General features: G+C 37.2%; 1 protein-coding gene across 3 annotated transcripts in view; it reads left to right on the forward strand.

Annotated features, from left to right (window-relative positions):
• The window catches only part of unc5db (unc-5 netrin receptor Db), a 443,298-nt gene that overhangs the window by 400,623 nt on the left and 18,737 nt on the right, over positions 1 to 23,938 (forward strand). For all 3 annotated transcript variants that reach the window (XM_087253524.1, XM_087253523.1, XM_087253522.1), the window contains 3 exons: positions 1,217 to 1,573; positions 5,656 to 5,740; positions 18,821 to 18,992. In XM_087253524.1, the coding sequence (XP_087109650.1) occupies positions 1,217 to 1,573; positions 5,656 to 5,740; positions 18,821 to 18,992 (614 nt within the window). The remainder of the gene's footprint in view (positions 1 to 1,216; positions 1,574 to 5,655; positions 5,741 to 18,820; positions 18,993 to 23,938) is intronic.

The raw sequence follows: 23,938 nt of genomic DNA on the forward strand, positions 1-23,938 counted from the left end.
TAGGTGATGTGTTATTTTAAAGTATGATGAGAACTTGAATGGCGATGCCATGATTTATGAATCAACCAGTGTAAAGAAAAAATATTGCCACAGTAGCAATGTTTCCATCCAAAAATGCAAATGAACTTTATGCTCAAAACTGGATTATAAAAGATGTGCAAAGAAAGCAGCGTTTCCATCCAACGAGTCAAAGCGAACAAAATCGTCACTTCCTGATTATCTGGCACTGAATATCAACAGTACAAAAGCAATTTGCTGCAGTAGGAGAAGCTGCTTAAATCTTTTCTTCATTTAATAAATGACTTGCACCTCAGAAGGCAATCCTGACATGCAGTGAACCGCGGTGGCATTGGAAGATGTGAGATGTGGAGCACAGACGCTCTTGACAGTTCTGGAGTTCATTTAATAATATAACAACACTAATGCTTAATCGGTAGGCGTTTAAGAATAATCAAAACAACATTTCAGATGTTGTACAAAGTGCTCAGCTTGCTGGTTTCCATTTATATACATTTTTATGATCACATGATCTCTTATAACAAAATCACAAGACCTTTTTTAATGCCATACTGGAATTTGTACGGTAAAAGTGTTTCAGTCGTAGTTTATGCCTATCTTTTCTTATCGAATAAAAAATTTATCCTACTCAGTTATGCGCATGTTTTTTTATGCACATTTTCAAAATGTATGCATATTATGGCGTTTTCATCAACCGTTTTTTTTAAATATGTGGATGGAAACATAGCTATAGATGTTTATCTGTTTATAAAAATGAGCTTTTTTAGCAAAAATCATTTTAAAACTGCTATAAAACATGCAGAAGGCAATGGTACAGAAAGAAAAGTTGTCAGAGACATATTCTGCTTGAGCCTGGGTTGGCTAAGAGGTTAAGAATTAAAGAAAATCAACATAAATAATTTAGCTGGAGCTAGAGCATTTACTTTTCTCACATACTGAAAATTCTCCTTTTCGCTTTTGTATTTTTCCCCAAGATAAGACGTTTTTCTCTTTCCCAGCACTCTTAGAATGAATATTTTAGCCAAAACAGCAAATTAAATATTTAATACTTTTCTATTTGCACGCCTTGATTTTCAGGCCATGGTCTGCCGCACTGGAGTTGGCATATCAGGACCTTATCTAACCGCATTTTTTTTTCTTTTCACCTGTATCAACAAATCCTATAAAACACTCACAGGCTGTCTTTTTATATCCCCAGGCAATCCACTTCTACTGAATTCCTCCATGCAGCCTGATATAACCGTCGGCCAGACCTACAGCAGCCCAATCTGCTTTCAGGACTCCATCGACAAAGAGCTCTTTGACCCCTTGCCCGACAAGGTCAAAGTTCAAAGCTCCTTTATGGTTTCACTAGGTGTGGCAGACCGGGCCGAGTACCATGTAAAAGCTCATCCACAAACCCTCCCTGCAAACCTTCACCCAAACTACAGCATGGTAGAAGGAAAGAAGACCGCCACAATGGCTCCCAATGGACTTCACACCCCCGGGAAGATTCAGCTGAAGACAAGCGCTGTGTTTGGACACCTGGGTGGCCGATTAGTCATTCCAAATGCAGGTGAGAGAGAGTATGGGTTTGTAAAAGATACAGCTTACATTATTTTTCATGAAATGACAATTATGATGGGAAGTAACCTTAAGGCTTCAATATACTTGGAGTTTTTTATTCATTCATCTTTGTTTTCTGCTAAAGGGCAAAAAGTAGTTTGGTGTACCAGTGATTGTCCTGATGCCATCTGCTCAAAAAGTGCTTGGATGAATACAAAAACATGAAATATGATGATAAAATAAATGTACAACTGAAGTTACAATGATGAGAAAATGGAAGTTTAGAATACATGTAAATTCAGTATGCATGTGACAAGATCTCGTGCTATGAGATTTCGCAAGACTAAATTGTCATGAAATTTCTCGTTGAGGTGAAAAGTTGTCTCATGAGTTGTGAGATATGATGAAGCATGAGGGTGAATGAAGCAATAAAGATCGGAGGCAGAATTTGATTAGAACCGCACATCAAGTGCTTTGCACACATCTGACAGTCTGGCCTTGGAGATGTGTGTCACTCATTTAGGCCGGGTAAGTGTGACATAACCTATTTTTGCTTCACCTGAGTTCAAGAGTTGCCGCGTCCGAAAGCAGAGACTGCAACAACTGCAGCCACATGCATTAACCATTGCTCATAACGTTCGATGGGATAGCTCTTTAGATAGACTGTGAAAAATAAATATGTAAAATTTACAGCAAATAAGGCAGCTGTGCTTGCCAGTATTTTACAGTTAAAAATACAGTCCAAGCCATAAAGTAATTTCTAATTTTTACAGTAAACTACCGTATTTCCTTAATTTATAGATGTAATATGTCTGTACTTTTAGTTACCAACATCTACACATCTCTTTTTACACAGATAGACACGATAACACAGCCATATGCAGGTGGTGATGAGAAAGTTACATAATGAGCCAATGATCATCACAAACAACTTTACCCTCGAGCAGAAAAGTGAATCAGTGTATAGAAGGTGCTCAGTGTCATTCACACAGCCACTAAACACCAGTATGGTAAAACGCATAAAATTAAAGTCATGAAATAAATATTGTTTATCAACATTAGAGGTAACATAATTCTCTAATGTACATAACTGATGGGGAAACAACTAAAAAGGTTCATATTAATGTCAACAAAAAGCATAAAAAGTGATGTGCCATGCGGTAAATTCTGGGAATGTCAGCTTACGGTTATTTGCCATATATACTAAGGAAACATACTGTTAACCAGGTTACAGATTTTTACTATATTATTTTTACTGTTTTTTTACCATTGAAATCACAGCCATTTTTTACAGTGTATGCTTCAAGCCATAATCGTCATAAACACTAAATAAATTAAGACGTGTAGTATTCTTATTTCAGTCACATTATTGAAGTAAGGTACAGACATGTAAACACCATGATCAAACTATTACTGTTGTTTAGGACTTTTAGCTGCATTTTGTGCCAAGATAAGCTATACACACTGTTTGACACCTCTGCAACCATCCAGTCAGTAAAGGACCACAAACACACATCTCCTCCGAGTGTGCGCACACACACACACAGTAAACTCCTGAAGACACATACAGCCCTCGTTGTCATTATCATCATCAGCGAACACGTTTATGCTGTCTGGAAAAAAATGGAAGCTGTTACTGAATGAAAGTAAAACCATTGAAAAATTAAAAAGCAAAAATGACATGATTAAATGATTACAAGTTGATTTAAATAAAGCACCTAAATTGTTTCGCATTTTGGGATTTTTCTTCAGTTGGATAAAAATCTATTTTCCATTCATTTATTAGCAAAAAAAATAGCAGTGTTTGCATGTCCTTTACTGCATAGATTCCATTAAAATAACATTCATTACAAGTTAATTTTAAAAAAGCACCTAAAAAGTTTTCCAATTTGTGATTTGTTTTTTTCCTTTGAATAAAATATTTTAAATCCATGTATTTCATCATTAAAGATTTCTTAAACATACTGTAAAAATCTTGTTGTCTCGTCTTGTGAACCCAATCTTGTGTCTCTTCTCGTCTTGTGGAGTAAGCGTCTCGTCACACTCCTAGATTTTAGCGATACATTTTTTGCAATTCACTACTCGCAATCAGTCGCAATTTCTGGAATTTCTTTAAATAAAATATATTTATGATTTTAAACATGTAAAGTGTCAGTGTTTAATAAAAATTACACTTCAGTTAATACAGTAAATGTAATGCAATACATTTTATGTTTTTGCTCCCAAAATGGGTGTAAAAAATTAAATAAGATCAAAGTACCTCAGAGCCACACTTCCCTACACTAATAGGAGTTGAAATGTGTTTACCAGAAAGTTCACTTTGTCAAGCTGTTTTTATAATGAATTTTGTTTGAACATGATTTTTTCAAAATGACATCACAAAAATGCATTCTTTGACTGTACATCAAGCCTTTTAAAGGGATTTACAGGCCAAAATTAATTAGTCATAATTTACTCATGCTTTACTTGTTATAAAGCTGTTAGAGTTTAATTTTTCTGTTCAACACAAAAGATGTCTTGAGGAATATTGAAAACTGGCCATTGATTTTCACTGTATTTTTCCTGCTTTTTCTGAAAATGGCCATGGGCTTACGACATTTTTCAAACTTTTTTTGAAATCTTCTTTTGTGTTGAGATGAATGAAGCTCTAAAACAAGGGTGTTATGGAATAATGGCAGCCCTCAAAAGGCCATTTATAACCGTAACTACTTAACATTCTGTTACAATTACAGCATATTAAAGTAACACATAAATACATGCATTCACATAAATATAAAGTACATATTACTTCTTTGGGTTATTTCAACATGAATATAGGTTAACATTTATCAGTTTAAAAAACCCACATTACTCCAAAAGTCAATAACAAAGACAAATATCATCTGAAGCCAATTACCTTTCTTCAAAAAGTTGTCAGATTTGAGAAAAGCAAAACTATGGAACTCAGTTTTAAACATGCATTATGGAAAAGTTTGTTTAGTCAATATATGAGATACTGTAAAGCAAGATGGACTTTTATTATATTGCTGGATTCACAATCATTACCCCGTAACATCATTTGCAGTGACTTTGTATGCAATCTACTCGCATGAATGCTAATACACATTTGCTGTGAATCATATGCTTTCACGGGCCACATAAAATGACATGGTATTTGGCCCATGGGCATTGAGTTTGATACAAGCTCTAACAGGTTTTTAACAAGTGGAGAGTGAGTAAATGGTGAGTAAAAGCATAAACCTTTCCTTTAGACTAGAGGCCAGTTATAGTCAATCATATTCTTAGCAATTTCTTTAAATTGAGTACACCTAATAATGGATTCCCCATCACTTACTTTCAAACCCACAAACAGTGCTTTTGGTGACTGAACAGTATGTGAAAGATTTGTTTTCTCTTATCATCTGTTTGCATCTAATAAGCGCTCTAAAAACAAATGTTCTCTTTTGGCTGATGCGTGTAAAGGTCAACAATGCACTGAACCCACTCTCTGGGGTCCTTGTGTTGAAGAGTCCTTAAGGCCAAAGAAAAACATTTTGTCCCACATCATATTCAGGCCAACTACACAGAATGAGATTTTAATATTTTACAAAAAAAAGCACAAGTCCTATTATTTATGAGTGCCATGAGGAAGTATAAGGAGACTACAAAACATAAGTACAGTTATTCCAATTGTAAACCTCATTGCTCTGAATAGAGAATGTTCCTGAATCAACATCTTTGTTAATCTTGGAACAACATTACAATCAACCAATCAGATTTGAGGGATATTTTAACAACTTTCAGACTTGCAACATGGGATACTGGCTTGTATTTTTATTTATTTATTTATTTTCAGATTTTAGTGGTAAAAAAAAGGTTGGCTATGGTTGGTCTTAAGAGTAAGGGTTGGACTATTCAATTTATTAACATAGTTATTATTTTTTAGACAAGACTGGGATAAATTGGTAAAGAAGAGTATTTGTCTGCTACCCAAAAATACATATTACTTCGTTACTAAATGCTCGTTTTGGCAATAATTGCATGCATTATAGGAATAAATGTGTTGTGTAGCTGCATATAATTGGTGTCTCAGTAATGGTGTTGGTTTTCTAGGAGTGAGCTTGCTGGTTCCTCACGGGGCGATTGCTGATGACACCTCTTGGGAAATGTACATGCTCATAAATCAAGGAGAGACTAGGTAAGACTGTACACTGACACAGCTGTTCTGTGTTCATATTTCTTGTTCAAGTATTTGCATTACTTAACAAAACAACAACTTTTTTTTTAAATGTTAAGAGCAAAACAACTTTTTAAATTCTTTTTAAAAGACACCCCATTCAAATGTCTGTTCTTCAAGAATGTTATAAAATAACAGTTGACCTCCACGCATAAATGTACAAATTATGGACTTTTCATAGCTTGTTTAATTTACATAATCCACTTGTTATGCTTAAAGAGAGACAGATAAAAAATCTAATAGGAAAAATAGTTTTATAGTGTGTATAGAGTTTGTGAATACTTTGCTTTTGATGTTGGAAATCACATTCTTTTTATTCATTTGGTTAATTTGAGGAAGCTGCACGTTTCATTTAGGCTTATTTGTCCTCCAAGGACACACCTTGATAAAACATGTTCTTGCTGTATGAAGACATAAATGGCCACTTGAGCTAGTGGTTGTAATATTTGTATTTAGAATAGCTAAAGAGGAGTTGTACAACAACAATTATACACAATACTAAAGAGCATTGTTACTGCACTTAACCATATCATTAAATCAATATTAAGTCTAGTTTACACACTGATTTATTAACCGCACTGCTGCTTTGAATGTTTACATAAGATGCTACTGTTTTAAATAGTTTCTCATTAGATCTCTTTTGATACTCTTAGTACCAATTAATTTTTTTTAGCTTGTAACAATAGAAGAATGATTTTGATGCTATTTCTTTTTATATGGTTTCATAAAGACCCATATGTAGTGCAGTGTGTAGCAAGATGGTCGCTGGTTCAAGCCTCGGCTGGGTCAGTTGGCATTTCTGTGTGGAGTGTCAATGTTCTCCTCCTGTTCACGTGGGTTTCCTCTGGATACTTCGGTTTTCCCCACAGTCCAAATACATCCAGTATAGGTGAATATGGTAGGCTAAATTGTCCGTAGTGTATGTGTGTGAAGGAGAGTGTATTGGTGTTTCCCAGTGCAGCTGGAAGGGGATCCGCTGCATGAAACTTATGCTGGATAAGTTGCCAGTTCATTTCGCTGTGGCGACCCTCTGATTAATAAAGAGACTAAGCCAAAAAAAAAAATGAACGAATGAATAAATGAATGAATAAAGACCCGTGCTTGGAAAGTGCTTAAGAGCAAAAGTTTACAACCTGTGGGCGCGCAACACCTATTATGTAGGGCGCAAGAACCTGATTAGTCCCATAGCTAGTTACTGGTAGTGTTACTTGTTGGTGTTAATATAATTTTTTTATTAAATTTTTTTAATAACTGCTGCTGTCACTGACTCTTTAGTTCTGGAAAATGATTTAATGTATAAAAAAATTTAAAAAAAAAAGAAATGGCTAACTCACTGACAAAAAAGAAGACGAGTGCCCTTTCAAAGCATTACAGCAAACTGATGATGACCAACCGTCCATGTCAACGTATATAAAATAAAGATTTACATGCATCACTATTAATAATGAACCATGTCCACAGTGTGTTGTATGTCCAGAGTCCCCTGCAAATGACAGTTTAAAACTTGTGAAACTGGTGCGTTGCTTACAAACATAGCATCCGATGTTAAAAGATAAACCTGTTGACTTTTTTGATGTAAAGAATTAGCATTAAGAGGTCAAAAGCAAACGAGGACTAGTCAAACTACTCTGCCAGTAAAAGCACTTACTGCTGAAATCAGGTAAGCTATACATTTAGGTTTCAGTGTTACAAAAAAAACTTCTTAACATATTTAAAAAAGGACCTTAATTTTTTTTAAATAATACTTTTATAAACATTAGGATTAATATTTGTAATAAGAGTATTTATTTTATCAATATTAGAAATACTCTACTAATACACAGCATGTTCCAGGTTAGGTAATTGTATTATTATTTTTCATAGATTTGAACATGTAATAAAAATGACAGTACTTGTACAAGTGTTATTTGCAGAAAATAAATCAATAAATTATCAATAAATGTCAATTGATATTGAACACAAATAAGCACATAATAAAAACACACAAGAACAAAAACAGTACACCTTAAACATTCTATCGTTATGGGTGAAGTTTGATAAAATTGAGTGGAATTTTCTATCTGCAGATGGTATAAAATTTCACAGCATCCTTATACAAAGGAGTTTGAAGGTATTTGTTTAGGTAGAGATTTGCTTAGCTACACTTGTTTGTGGAGGCCAAAATATAATTATTATGTGCAAAGATGCTTTTAAAGAACCCTTTTTTAGAGTGTAGATACAAATTGGGTAAATGAGAATTTCAGTTTTGTTAGCATTCATTGCATGCAGGTTGGTGCTTTGTTGTTCGCAGGAATGCATCAGGCAAAATCCCATTGCTTGGAGCAAATGAACAAAGAATGCAAATAGAAATGTTGTCTGTTATCATTGCCTTAAAGTCAGATCTAATCATTAATGTTAGACATGGTGTCACGTTAGGCGTGATCAAAACAAAAGCAAAACAGGAACAAAAAGATTGTGGATTCAAGTGCAGGTTTAATAGATAAATAGTGCAGAAAAACAGTGACGAAAAATACAAAATCTCAAAAATACAAAGTAACAAATCAACAACAAAACAAGACGGATAACACGAACTAGACTTTGGCAAACTACAAGGCAAGATCAGGAACAAACTTACTAGGAGCAGGAAGACAAGGAAGACAACGACGCGATGACAAACATAGGTGGAATGGTAGAATATATAGTCCAGATAATCAACGGTAACACAAAACAGATGTGATGGCAGGTCAGTGTAGGTGTTCCGGTGTGTGCGCGGGGCATGTATGAAAATGTAGTTTTTTCCTGGGGCACTGTAGCGCCTACAAAGTCCTAGAGCGCTACAGCGCCCTCAGGTGGTCACAGACGGATGTGACATTACCCCCCCTCTAAAGAGCGGCTTCCAGACGCTCCCAGACTGGTTCCAAGAGGGGGGGCGGAGCGGAGCAGGAACAAAGGGAGGGATGGGAGGGCCAGATTAGGGTCAGGCACTCCAGCAGGAAGCCAGGGTGCAGCCGGGGAATCAGTCCGAAATGGGAAGGACCACCAGGGAGGGGCGGGAGGGATGACCCACGGACGATCCTGCAGAAAACACAAGGCAGGGAACCCCAAGAGAGCCAGCAGGAGAGGCAACTGGACAGGAGCCGGCGGGACTGGAGGCAGCTGGACAGGAGCCGGCGGGACTGGAGGCAGCTGGACTGGAGCTGGAGGCAGCTGGGATGGAGCTGGAGGCAGCTGGGCTGGAGCCGGCGGGACTGGAGGCAGCTGGACTGGAGCCGGCGGGACTGGAGGCAGCTGGACTGGAGCCGGCAGGGCATGGAGCCGGACTGGGACCGGCAGGGCAAGATGTCTGGGAGGTGCCGGCAGGGCAAGACGTCTGGGTGGCGTTGGTAATGCCAGGAGCCGGGCTGGGGCCGGCAGGGCGAGGAGCCGGGCTGGGGCCGGCAGGGCAAGACGTCTGGGAGGTGCCGGCAGGGCAAGACGTCTGGGAGGTGCCGGCAGGGCAAGACGTCTGGGAGGTGCCGGCAGGGCAAGACGTCTGGGAGGTGCCGGCAGGGCAAGACGTCTGGGAGGTGCCGGCAGGGCAAGACGTCTGGGAGGTGCCGGCAGGGCAAGACGTCTGGATGGCGTTGGTAATGCCAGGAGCCGGGCTGGGGCCGGCAGGGCGAGGAGCCTGGGTGAGGCCGGTAAAGCCAGGGGCCGGACTGGAACTGGCATTGTACTGCGCTCTGGGGCTGGAGCCGACACTGGCGGGCGCTCTGGGGCTGGAGCCGACACTGGCGGGCGCTCTGGGGCTGGAGCCGACACTGGCGGGCGCTCTGGGGCTGGAGCCGACACTGGCGGGCGCTCTGGGGCTGGAGCCGACACTGGCGGGCGCTCTGGGGCTGGAGCCGACACTGGCGGGCGCTCTGGGGCTGGAGCCATCCTCTTCCTGCGCCTCCCTCGTCTGGTGGTTTTAGACGTGAGAGCAGTGTCATCTGGAGAAGGAGCTTGCTCTGGAACTGGAGCTGACACTGGCAGGCTTTGTGGGACTAGGATGGACACTGGTTTATCACACAATTCCAGAAGGCTCTCCAGAGGCTCCGAAAAGGGTGGTCTCCGAACAGCCCGACGCGGATAAGCCCGCAACTCCAGTCCTGCCTCTCTCCTCTTTCCCTTGGTTAAATCAGCTGGCCCCGAAAATATCCCTCTCGGTTGCCCTCCGCTCAGGCCTCCCTCCTGAGGGTTCTCCTCCCTCAGGGCAACAGAGAGGGGGGAGCCAGCGATCAACAAGGCTGCTTCAATGAAGCGGTAAAGGTTCCAGTCATCCTCGTACGGTGGCATGAGGGAACGAACTGGATCCAAAAGTCCTCCCCGAAAAAACATCATAAGCAAAATATCACTATGAGAGCTCTTCGGGGCTAGCTCCAAAAACTCCTTGATATAACGCTCAACGGAGCGGTTACCCTGCTTTATACGCACTAATCTATCATCTGCTGAATCCATATTGTGATCGCGTCGTTCTGTCACGTTAGGCGTGATCAAAACAAAAGCAAAACAGGAACAAAAAGATTGTGGATTCAAGTGCAGGTTTAATAGATAAATAGTGCAGAAAAACAGTGACGAAAAATACAAAATCTCAAAAATACAAAGTAACAAATCAACAACAAAACAAGACGGATAACACGAACTAGACTTTGGCAAACTACAAGGCAAGATCAGGAACAAACTTACTAGGAGCAGGAAGACAAGGAAGACAACGACGCGATGACAAACATAGGTGGAATGGTAGAATATGTAGTCCAGATAATCAACGGTAACACAAAACAGATGTGATGGCAGGTCAGTGTAGGTGTTCCGGTGTGTGCGCGGGGCATGTATGAAAATGTAGTTTTTTCCTGGGGCACTGTAGCGCCTACAAAGTCCTAGAGCGCTACAGCGCCCTCAGGTGGTCACAGACGGATGTGACACATGGAGTCTGACTTCACAAAGGAACGTGTAATGCCATAAATCTCTGTCAAACAAGCATGATTCTGACTTCATGAGTTATTAAACTCATTTAGGTGAAAAGCTGAAGTCTGATTATATCTCAAACATTGACTGGATATTCCTTTCTCACTTTGAATATGGAGTTCTGAACATCTGTTTTATCCTGATCATTGAGTGATCATGTTCTGTGAGTTGTTTTGGCATATATAGGTCATGGTCTACACCCCCACCCAACTCTCTCCCCATAAAAACTTTCTCGCAGGCTTCTGAAGGTCTTAGATTTTGACACGTTACGCGTTATGTATTCTCAGCATGTAAAGGTAATGACCCTGCAGGAGTCTTGATGTGTCTCTGGAGACAATATGTCTGTTGCACTCTGCCAAAAACTGAAGGAGATCCAACACTGGCTGTCATTGCTCCGACTGAAAGCATCTTCATAACAGCAAAAAATGATGAAGAAAACTGTTACAACAGATGAGTTTAAAATGAGGACCTTATGAGTCATTGTTTACTGCCAAAACACTGATGGAGACGGAAGCTTTGAGTTCAAGGTGCACTCTACAATTTTATCCACATTAAAACTTCTACCTGTGAAGAAATGAATAGCGTTTTTTTATGTAAAATGATTTTAAACGATCCTGTTATATCAGTGGCCTGCATGGGATGGGTTGAGACTTGTCTAGATCACTTTAGTGTTTGGAAATAAGTATGGAAATAATATGCATCTATAATTCACTAGTTGTCTGGTTTAAATAAACAGTAGAGGCAGTAAAACACCAAGCTTTTAACATATATAGCTTTTAACAGGCCACATTATTAATCTGATTTTCACTTGTTTCCTCGTGCAAAATATTAGAAGCTTAAACACTTTTAGCATAGCACATGTTTTGTGAAATCAGTCAACAAGCAAGGCATGCGATTGCTTGGGGTCCCAGGCCAGAAGTGGCCCCCAAGGGCTGACCAACTATGAATCACTAACAGTGGCATGTTCGTGATGACAAAGTGCAATGACTCCCAGACAAAATCTTAACGTGATGTGTGTGCCTAATAGGCCGGTCTACTTGTTGTTTCATTACCAAACATCATGTGATGTTTACAATGCACATTGTATCATCAAGAAATGACAAATCCAGCACATGTTGAACTAAATATTAAATGTCTCTAAAATTTTGTATTGAGTATTTCCTACTAGCGATGGTTTTCCCTTATGTGTGTGTTTTCTGAATGAAAACAGTAGATAAGAAAATATTCTGTGACAGCAAAAGATGCATTTGAAGCTGCAGAAATTATTTCCTAGCAACGACTGTAAACAAAGCAGCCCTGCGCTCACAATCATTACTTTAAACTAAAATGACAATGTATGGGAAACACAGTGTCACTATTGTGAATGAGAACTTACCGAGTGATTTGATAGCTTAAATACTAATTCTATTACTTATCCATGTGCATCCATGTGCTGAGTAGAATTTGTGTTTTTAAAATTAAAATAGGAGTTATATGTTATTAAATAATTTTTTATTTGTTCTGGTTTCGATTGTTCAGCTTTTTTTGGGGGGGGGGTTGCTTTTTGTAATTCTGTCTTTAAATCACAAGTTTAAATGCCTTAAGGCCAGTTCACACCGGAAAACTTTTAACTCGTGTTTTTTGTTGACGTTTAGCACCTCGTGACTAAATAAAGGGTGCCAATGTGATCGAGCACACTAACGCCCAAAACGGCATGCGTAAAAGTGTCATTTTTAAAGGAATGCCTCTTGCTCGTTTTTTTTTTTTTTTTTTTTTTTTACACCAATCCCTCTCCGCCAATCAGATTGCCACTTTTGTTTACATGCACGGACCTGCTGAAGTTACAGTACACACCACTTGGAGGCGTTTAAGTGCAAAACTGCCAATGTGAGCGCACATTGCAGAAAATGCCCAGAGGCGATATGAACGTGGAGCATGCCATTTATGCTTGTTCGAATCGCCAGTAACTGTCACAACAAGACTGTCAACTTTCTCTCTTCTGTATTACAAGCTTGTGTCAGAAGCTTAAAGTTGTGTAGTGACACCCTGTACACCTGGTCTTTCTGTTTTTCATTAAATGCCATCTAACATCACGGAGTGATTTTGCATACTCTTCTGCTTGACACCAGTGGAAATCGCTTGGGCTTGAATGTGGATAAACGTCTCGAAAAATGCTGACGATAAACGCAAATTAAAAACGTCCCGGTGTTTACGAGCTTTAATTTTGAAAATATACAGTCCACATTTGAAAAATAAAATGTATACAGCTCATGTTTTTTTTGTTTTTTTTTTTTGTTACTATCAAATAATTTATTATATAAGTGTGATGTACGCTTGTTGGATGGCCCCCTAGAGAATTTTTTCTGAGGCTCCAGATTCTTCTCCATGTAAACTAATACATTTTTACATTTGTGTCACATAATCTGAGCCATATATGTGGCTTTTCTGGCATTGTAAGCTTGCTCATGAGCTCACCCGGTACAGGTCTGTTCTCTATACAAGTCCCATGAAGTTGTAATAAGAGTCTTGAATCAAGCTAAAATTACAGTTGCTTCAGGATTTTATTTTATTATTAGTAGTTTTTTGGTCTCCAGATTACTTTTGTTAACAATGTCAGTTTTCAGGTAGCTGTGTAATTAATAAGGTATTATCATAGAACACTAATCTTTAAGCTGAATAATTTTTTAATCTGTATATCCTGCATTTTGTGTTCTGCCACGTGAACTGGAGTCATTGCTTAGCAACACGTAGAAAGTAATCTGGTGTGGCAAGCTTTTTGCTATGTCTAGTTTTCAAAATAAGTACATACTGTGTAAGCTTGATGTAAAATTAGATTAACTTAAAAATAAGAGAGGAAAATGATCATTGTTGTAATCTCACTAGAAAGAGTTGTGGCTTATCAAACACATATTAATAATCCTTGTGCAACATATCAGTCTGTGGTTTACTTCTGATGACATTCTAAGCACATGGTAATGAATAGACTTATGATGAATACAAAAGTTTGTATTGTTCTGTTCTAGGCAAGTTTTTTTTTTTCTTTATATGAGACCTTTAATACATTAAATATTCTTAGCTCATTGTACTACTGTTGTGATGGGGAGTGACACATCTACCTGAGGCTTGGATTCAAATGCAGGTTTAATCAGTGGTCAGGCAAGCAATGGTCAATACAGGTGCAAACAGGTATATTGAAAAACAATCCAGAATCGTAATCGAAGTAACAGGCAAGAGGTCAGAAGGCAGGCGGCAGATGGAGACAAAAGGTAAACAAGGCTGAAGTCGAAGCACCGGAAAACTAGACAGGAATAACGCGTTGTAATGTCATCAACAGATAAACAAGACTTGGCGTGAAGTGAATGAGTGAGTGTGTTGCTTAAATAGTGTGTGCAATTAGTCTCTGACAATCCTCAGGTGGTGCGAGTAATCAGTCTAGATGAGGAAGCATGTGTGAGTGTGACCGGAGTGCATGTATGAAAATGTAGTCCTGAATGGCGGATTTGTAGTCCATAGTTATTGTAAATGCAATCCAGCGATCTTATGGAATATGATCGCTGGTAATCGTGACAACTACATAAACCTAAATAATATTACAAGATTCAATTTTAACAAGGGTTTCAATTCATACATGAAGTAGCACTGTAACATTTTATCTTAAAGGGATGGTAAAGTTTAAAATGGCAAACCTGTATGACTTAATTCTGCTGAACAGAGCTGATCATGTGGCTGCTGTATTTCAACTCTTCTGAAGCCTTTCTATAAGGAACAGGATTTGATTTAGGACATTATTCATGGATAAATTCCTTGGAAATATTGTATGGCAGTCATGGTCGGCATTCACTTTCAATTTATGGAAAGAGGGGTATGGACATGGAAGGTCATTCAAGTTTCCAAAGACACGAGTAAGTGATTATAGACTTTTCATTTTTGTGGAATTATTCCTTCGAGTCAAGTTACCGATCAATTTGCCACACTGCAGTGTAAAGTCACGGTCAGATACCCATATGAAAGAATGAATGCATAATGGAAGCATTAAGTTTGCCTGTCGCCTCCTACAGTGTCCGTTAATGCTCAGCACTTTGACGGCTGACCCTTTAGCAGTGAATCATAAGTGTTTTTAAATAATGCTTCTCAATACAGAGGCAGAAGCTTGAGACCCTCAATGATGAGGAGGAGGAGGAGGAGAAGAGTAGTAAAAACATGACAAGGCACTTAAGGTACAAGAGCTGAGACTCATTTTGAAGTGCAGTACCTTATGAAACCCTGGTAATCTGCCTTGACTAGCATGGAAATGCAAACTAGTGTTGCAATGAATGAGTGTGTGTGTGCGTGCGTGCATGCGTGCGTGTGTGTGTGATGAAAAAATCTGTTTTTTTAGCAAACTTTTTTCCTAAAAAATGTACCCCAAAAAGTAAAGTTCCAACATTGTTTAGTGTTTACAGGAGATACTGTGAAAGAAAAATGAAAGAACAGAATAATGCTAGGAAAGAAAAATACTACAGAAGGCAATGGCTGGCTGTTACCAGCATTTTTCAAAATATTTTCTTTTATTTAATATCTCTATAAAGTTTTAGAACCCCTTTAGAGGGACATTTGGCTTTGAAATACAGATTACTTTTTGTTGTAATTATGTAAAGACAATAAATATGTATTTTGTTTGTTGCTTGTTTAAATACACTTTGAAAATGGAAAACAAAATGCCTCAAGAATGTCACACATAAAGCTGAAGCATTTCAAACATTCATCATGCATTGTCCTTCATAGCCTCTTTCAGGTTAAATCTGATTGAGGTTTGAATCACATTGAAGTTCCTACAGACTTGACATGCCTGAATAGTAATTAGATGTAAATAGAAGAACACTTGAAGAGAGTTTGGAAGAGGACAGACTGATTGGCTGTAAAGAGTGGTTTAGTCCTTATTCCCTCTTCAGCAAAGCTGAATTAATATAGATTCAGATAAAGTGAAAAGGCTTCTTGCATCCTGTGGGCATACAGTAAAATCCTTAATGCATTTGTGATGCTGAGATGCTGCTAGACTTTCAAAGTTTGTGATGAATTCTCTTTTACAAAAGGGTTAGTTGGAAATGTAGAAAAACCAAACTTTTCCTTGTTGCTGGATATTTTTTAATAGTAGATGTCTTTGACAAGCTATTATCCAACAGAATTATGTATTAAAGGGTTCTGGTGCTTCATTAAAAAATCATAAAATAAATCCTTTTGAGTTTAATGTATTTTTTACACAATTTCCTTTATATTATGAATATAGTTAATTCTGACTTTTATTCACAATTAAGCATGTTATTCACATGTGAAAAAATAATTAATAAACAAATCTGTTACCCATATAAAAATGATTTGTCTCTCTTCAGAATACTTTGTTTAAACTGCTAAAATAATGTAAAGTTATTTTATGATCACGAATGAACATTTTAAAATGTAGAAAGGCACTGTCATCTCCCAGATTCAACTTAAACATCTTCATTTGTGTTCTGAAGATGAACTAATTTCTTATGGGATTTAAATAACATGATATGAGGTTGGGCATATTATGACAGAACTTAAATTAGGGGGTGAACTAACCCTTTATACTAAAATTTGCCTAAATCCACAGCTTATGATCAGAATATTTATTAAATGGTTGATTAATTAACCAATTACTTTTTTTTTTACTTTTTTGTTTTATTTGCTCAATTTTGTCTTTATTTGTAATGTCCATCTAGCCTTTCTTGCTAGAATAATAATGAAACTACAACAAAGTTTGCATATTTTTATTCACATTGTACAGGCTATCCAATTACTAGTCTTCTTGGTTCACACCCTTCATCAACTTTTTCTCATTAGTGGATTTAATGTTTTGGTTTACCACCACAAGGAAAAGATGGAAGGTAGTGATAATGGCCAGAAGATCATAAGCTCTGTCTTATGAATATGCAGGAGCTGGTAAACGACTCCGGTGCCCTCGGAGAATCAGTAGCTTCCCTTAAATCAAGGTTCTCTGAGTCATGTTTGTAATGCTTCTGTAGACTGTAGACGTGACAGTTTTTATTAATTTTGGGTTGTGGCACTGAATTTTTTTTTTTTGTTTGTTTTTGTGTATTTCATTGTCGTTTTAGTTTTCTGATCACTTTGTTTGCTTAACTAAATGTGCCAACTATGAACAAGATTTGCATCATGCGATAAGACACATTGAAATCATTTTCATTTGTTTTGTGTAAAACATCTGCCAAATATCATTTTTTTTTGCACTTTTTGTTTTTACCAAATATGAGTGAATAGTTTTTTTTTCCCGCTTTAGAAAGAAGTCTATAATGCTTAAGACTGCATTTACTTAAAGAATCTGAAGAAAACAGTATTATTGTGAAATATTTTTTATAATTCCAACTGATTATTTCCTGTTTTAATATATATTCTTAAACGTAGATTGGAAAAAACTAATTCTATGAAAGTCAATGGTTACATTTTTCAAAATATCTTCTTTTGGTAATGACACTTAAAGATTTTATTTAACAACATAAAAACAGTGGACCAATTAGAGCGGTTTTCAGAGCGACCACAGCTTGATGGAGTGCGGTCCACCCGCCCACCAATATTGATTGACAGGCACATTACCATCCTTCGTTTGTTGTTTCACGTCCGCCATTTTCAGAGTCAAAGCAATGTCACTTAAGGAACATCCTTGCTCTATTTTTAGATGTAAGGCTCATTGGGCTCAACACAAGATCAACATTCACCATATGATCACTCTAATCGGAATTATTGTTTGTTTAGGTAGGTTTGCAAACATGTGTACTTTTCATTGCGTCTATCTTAAACTTCAGCCGTTTGCATTTCTCGTGGTCACAGAAGCTCCCTGTGATCTTAACTAGGTGCAGCTGGAAAGTGAGAGGGTGTTGCCTCACATGCGCGTCTCTCCATTGGAAATAAAATAACGAACTTGCCTGCAGTTCGCACACCAGAAGCACTAAGCATCGCGCCACACGGCAGTATGCTTTTTAAAATTCCAAACATATGTTTCATTCAGGGTACACACAACGGCGCTTTAAGTCGGCGGCTGTCCGCGGCGCCCAGCCACAATTCAGGACACTTCATGTTTCTTCCGCGCCACAGAGTTCCATCTGAATAACATCTGAATGTGCGTGTCCGGTGTGCCATGTCACGGCTCCGAGCGGTGCATCCAGTGCCTCAGTCAAAGTTAATTTAGTGTGCGTGGTTATTAGTCTCGGTGTACAAGTTCAGAACTTTAAACTAGCACACAGTTGGCTGTAAAGCTATACAAAGACACAAATGATTTTGTACTCTCTGCTGGGTCTGTGTCTGAGTGATACACGTAGGGCTGAATGCTGGTCCTCTCACTCATGTTGCTTCTCTTTGTCTGCCTGTCTGTTGCAAACACAAAGCAGGGAAGCTCTTGGCTCCGCCCCCTTGTAACGTTGTGCGGGAAGTTTAAACTAATTTTCATTTGAAGCAACACACCCCTAAAACAGCGAGCTGTGTTCACGACCCCAAAATAACACTTTTTAACACATTATAATAAAAGAATCTGAACTGTGTTTTGAACTGAACCAAAACTGGCACACTCAGAACAACCATAATATTAATATTAAATCATAAAAAAGGGGTAAACTGTGTGCCCTTGTTGTATAAAAGTTTCTTGAAAAATATCTAGTCAAATATTATTTGCTGTCATCATGGCAAAGATAAAAGAAATTAGTTATTAGAAATGAGTTATTAAAACTATTGTGTTTAGAAATGTGTTGGAAAACACATTAAACAGAAAATGGGGGAAAAAACAGGGGGGGCTAATAATCCTGACTTCAACTATATATATATATATATATATATATATATATATATATATATATATATATATATATATATATATATATATATATATATATAAAATTACTATAAAAAATTACTGAATTTCATTATGAATTCTCCGATGAAACGAAAGCTAAAAATACATTTGAAATGGAAATATTTTGTAACATTAATTTCTTTATTGCCCTTTATCAGTCTAACATATGCTTCCTGAACAAGGTTGTTTTGAAATTGGCAGTGACTGATTATATTAACTTTTGTTTGTTTTTTTTGTAGTGCCCAATCAGAGGAGAGGTGTGAGATTCTACTGGGGCCAGAGATCACATATGGACCTCCGGGCCTAAGCCTGTCCTGTCCTGTTGCCATGACGATAGCTCATTGTGCTGAAGTCAGCGCCGAAAACTGGAACATTAAACTCAAGAGACAAACCAAGGACAACAAGTGGGAGGTAGGAACAAAGACACGACTTCAGTGTGTTTCACAGCAAATTCATTTCAAATTCCGTTCGGTGCCATTCACAACTAAACCAAGACCGACAACATTGTCAGTTTTTAGCACTGGGTTAACACCTTCATCAACACAAAATTTAAAAAACAATTGAACACTTCCCAGACTCTAATAATTAAACATATATGTTATACTGCTAAAGCTTTGTAATATAGCTAACCTGGATAAGTGTGCCAATTATAAGTGAAATGCATTTGAACTGCATCCCTTAACTGCTTGTGGGAGCCTTCAGGGCTGTGCGTGTTTTAAAAATGTGTTGATTAGGCGATCGCACAAGAGATCCAGGGACAGCAGCTCCTCAGAGGAGGCTGCGACAGTGAAGTGCTCAAGGAAAAAACAATTACAGCCTGTAATAGCTGGAAAGACACACGGTGCATGGCAGCTGAACAGCAGGAGCATCAGGGTAAAGCCCCATCAGGCCCAAGATATATCGATCCAGATGTACTAGAAGACCACCTGAAATAAGAGCTGACGCGAGACAATCAGGACAGGAGTCATGGACAGGACGTCCCCCCTGACCCTACTACAATCACTAACATTTGTCTTAGTCCCTGACAATGCTGCTGTATTTTTGAAACAGTGATATTGTCAATACTTTAGTACCGTAAGTCATGTTGTATGTGTTGCACACTATTTCAAATGTTTATTTATTTGCAAAAAACAAACAAACATTACAATAGGGTTACTTGAAGCATCTTGTGTAGTAAATGCTGTAGAGAATTCACATATTATACAGTGTTCAGCATATATAGGTGCACCCCTCACAAATCCCTCATTTTATCTCATTTTTAATAGGATTTTAATAAATTTAGATTAGTGCATATACATTAGATTGGTCATTACTGAAGCCAAAACTGAAGCTTATCTAACAAAATAACTTACAATAACGGTCCAAAAACTAGTACACCCAAATTAATGTTATAGAAAAATATTAAATACAAATTTTAGAAAAAGAGGAAAAATCAAGAGAATCAAAAAAATAGAAAAATTTAGTTGAAATTTTGTAGGTTGTATTTTTATATATTTTTTTGCAATATTTTACTTGAATTTAATTGTATTTTCTATACGTTTCTAAATATGTTAGGTGACTAAAATATTAATAAATCTGTTTCGTTTAAATGCACCAAAATGCATGGCCTATATTCATTGAGAAATAGATAAAAATATTCATCTTCAAAATGGGGTGTACTCATTTATGCTAAGCACTGTATGTTATTGAGTGTTTTCGAATGAACACATCGGATTCTAGTTCTAGATGACAGCAGTTTTTCAGGAGAAAGGTATTAATAATATTTTGTAAAAAATAGCATGTCAATCATCAATTTTTACACAGGCAAGGCAAGTTTATGTATATAGCACATTTCATACACAATGGAAATTGAAAGTGCTTTACATAAACAAGAATAAAAGAATTAAAAGAATTTAAAATTATTAAAAACAGGTAAAAACCGATTAAAATGTGTTAAAAGGATAAGAAAAGAAAAGACATAATAGTGCGATCTGTCAGACATAGCACAGTGTTCATTCAGTAAAGGCACAGCTAAACAGATGTGTTTTAAGTCTTGATTTGAATGTGCACAGCATGTCTTTATATAATAAAGTATTCACTTTTGTGGATCATTGATTATTTGTAATGGCTAGTTTCTAGAACCATCTTTGCCACTTTTGACAATTCTGTCAATAGACATGTAATTCCATACAACATGGCAGCAATTGCTCTCAGTTTTTATCTCACAATCATTTTATTTCACCTAATGTGGTTTTAACCTTCATTCATTCATTCATTTTCTTTTCGGCGTAGTCCCTCTATTAATCAGATGCCCTTCCAGCTGCAACCCATCACAGGGTTAAAAGGGAAAATTTCCCCCCAACATGTATTATTTGTGTATCACAGCCTGCTTCTATATTTCTATATTCAGAATTTTAGATACTTGTATTATTTATGCAATCGTAATTGTATTATATATGTCAGCAAAAACATATTATTTATTCTGATTAATAAAGAATCAAGAACAAATATGTTCCGTCCCATTTACATCTATGTATTTACAAAGATTTTAAATAATGGTTAAACTGGAAGTAGAATTATTGATTCAAAGAATACTGCAGGAATTCAGGATTCTTCCACTGATACAACCCTAGTTCTGCGTGTTTTACTGTGGCACCGGTCTAAAAGCTTAACTGTCATCATAATCTTAAAGCTGATATATTAATGAAAGTTTACTTTGGCAGCAGAGTTTGTTTATCGCAAGCCCATAGCATTGTTGAAGGCTTTAAGATAATAACCTTCTCTTTTGTGTCTGACCACCAGCATGAGTCATTATTTAGATGAATTTCAGATTATCCCAATGCGCAGTACTTATCCTTAAGATTGCCATCGGCAGTCTTCATGAAAACGTGTTAGCTGTCAGAGTTTTTTCCCCCCATTCTTCTAACAGTTTTATTTATAAAACTAGTGAGAGTATGGGAGATGACTGAAGTAATTGTATAAAAACTGCCGACTACATCACTGAATTGTCCGAGAAACACATTTATACACATTTCAGTTCTATCCGTTTAGAAAGGGTGGTTTCTCCAAAATGTAATTCTGTTTTTATCTACATTACTTTGAAGAGCTGCTGTCACATAACCAAATGGACATTTGTCCGAAAAAAGAAAAGAGGTCTTTTTGTATGAATATTTGTGGTCGACTTAATTTTAGTCTAACCCTGTCAGAGAAATAAAGACGTGACCTCGCAATTTAGCATCTCCTTTCACTAGTTGATCACACAATTACACTGGTGAAAATGCTGGCTGAGCTCAGATTATTTCACACACTGAGGTGAAAAAAATAACATCTTGCGGCAGCTGAATATCTGTGTGAGGACTGTTTCTTTGAAGACTCCCATACCAATGAGAAACCTTGTAGAATCTGAGGTTGCATTTATGAGATGTTTGCTGCAGTAGCATTTCACATTGAGCCTGGAACAAATCTACTCTATGTAACATCTAGATGAAATTGTCCTTAAATACAAATGCACGCGGATGTATTATAATCTTATTTCCTGAGCTTAATTTACAACTTGTAGTCAGCTCTTTGGCACTCGCTGTTCCTGATAAGCTTGTTAGCCTGTAAAGGTCTGGTAAGGTTAATTAAATCTAATTGCTAATGTTTCCTACGGTTTTATTGTGACAGCAAGAAAAGGCTCCTCGGTTAAATAGGTAGTTCACCCCGAAATTGAAAAATCTGTCATCATTATTTGCTGCCATGCTGTTTCATTTTTTTTTTTTTGTCCTGCAAATTTAAATAACGAAATATTATTCCATGTAATTACAATGATCTTAGTCTGAGGCTTTAAACCAGACAGCATTTATACTGTTTAAAAAAATAACTACCTGTAACAGTAATCTAAACATAGTCGTCTTGGCCAAAACAAGCTAAATATGGACTGTCAGTCTAATGGACGTCTAACAATAATCCCAAAACAGACTAAAATAGACAGGAATCAATGACTACACATGTAAAGTCTGTTTAATTGAACTATTTGTGGACTGTTGTTAGACATCTATTAATTGTTTTATATCATTGACCGAATGTATCCTTATTTTAGCCAAGGCATCTATGTTTGGACATCTATTAGATGTAATTTAAGCTCACACACAACTTCAATTAATTAAAAGCTTCCAAAAGAACACAAAAGCTCTTCAAAGAGAAGGTTTTACCAAACAAAAACAAAAAATAGTCATAATAACAATTAATTACTATTAATTAATTATTAATTCTATTGTCCAATTTTGGTGAGCCTGTGCAAATTGAGTGGTACCCTGTGTGGTCTTCTGCTGCTGTAGGCCATCCACTAGCATCAAGAAGGCTTTTGCACCCACAGAACTGCCGCTCATTGGATATTTTCTCTTTTTCTGACCATTTTCTGTAAACCCTAGAGATGGTTATGCATGAAAATCTCAGTAGTTCAGCAGTTTCTAAAATACTCAGACCAGCACATCTGGCCCCAGCAACCATGCCACATTTAAAGTTGATTAAATCACCGTTTTTCCCTATTCTGATGCTCGGTTTGAACTGCAGCAGTTCGTCTTGACCATGTCTACCTTAATGCATTGAGCTGCTGCCATGTGATTGGCTGATTAGAAATTTGCATTAACGAGTCGTTGGACAGGTGTACCTAACATAGTGGCTGGTGAGTGTATGTTGCACAAAAGAAAGTTTTGTAGGCCTGAAATGACAAGGGTGAATAAATGGAATTTGGGTAGATAATTAAGTCAAGTCTAGCTAAGTGACCTTTTTTTCTATATTCATTTATACTAAACAGATGTAAAAGCCTTACAGAGACAGTCAGGCAATAATAAATAAAGTTTCATCATTGCAAATCTAAACCTTTAAAGTTCAAACAGCTGAAGTCAAATGTGATTTTCATTAAATATTTTCTTTTAAAGATGCTACAATGAATAATTAATTGGCAAAAAAAGTCGAGCTGCATGTCTAATGAAATATGGATTTTATTTCATTACGTACAGTTAAGTCAGAATTATTAGCCCCTGAATTATTAGCGCTCCTGTTTATTTTTTTCCCAATTTCCGTTTCACGGAGAGAAGTTTTTTTTAAACACATTTCTAAACATAATAGTTTAAATAACTCATTTCTAATAACTGATTTATTTTTTCTTTGCCATGATGACAGTAAATAATATTTGACTAGATATTTTTCAAGACACTTCTATAAAGCTTAAAGTAACATTTAAAAGCTTAATTAGGTTAATTAGGTTAACTAGGCAGGTCAGGGTAATTTAGCAAGTTATTGTATAATGATGGTTAAAAAATAGCTTAAAGGGGCTAATAATTTTGACCTTAAAATGGTGTTTAAAAAATGAAAAAACTGCTTTTATTCTAGCT

The sequence above is a fragment of the Danio rerio genome, chromosome 5 (genome assembly GCF_052040795.2).
Source record: "Danio rerio strain M-AB ecotype USA chromosome 5, GRCz13ab, whole genome shotgun sequence".
NCBI lineage: Eukaryota > Metazoa > Chordata > Actinopteri > Cypriniformes > Danionidae > Danio > Danio rerio.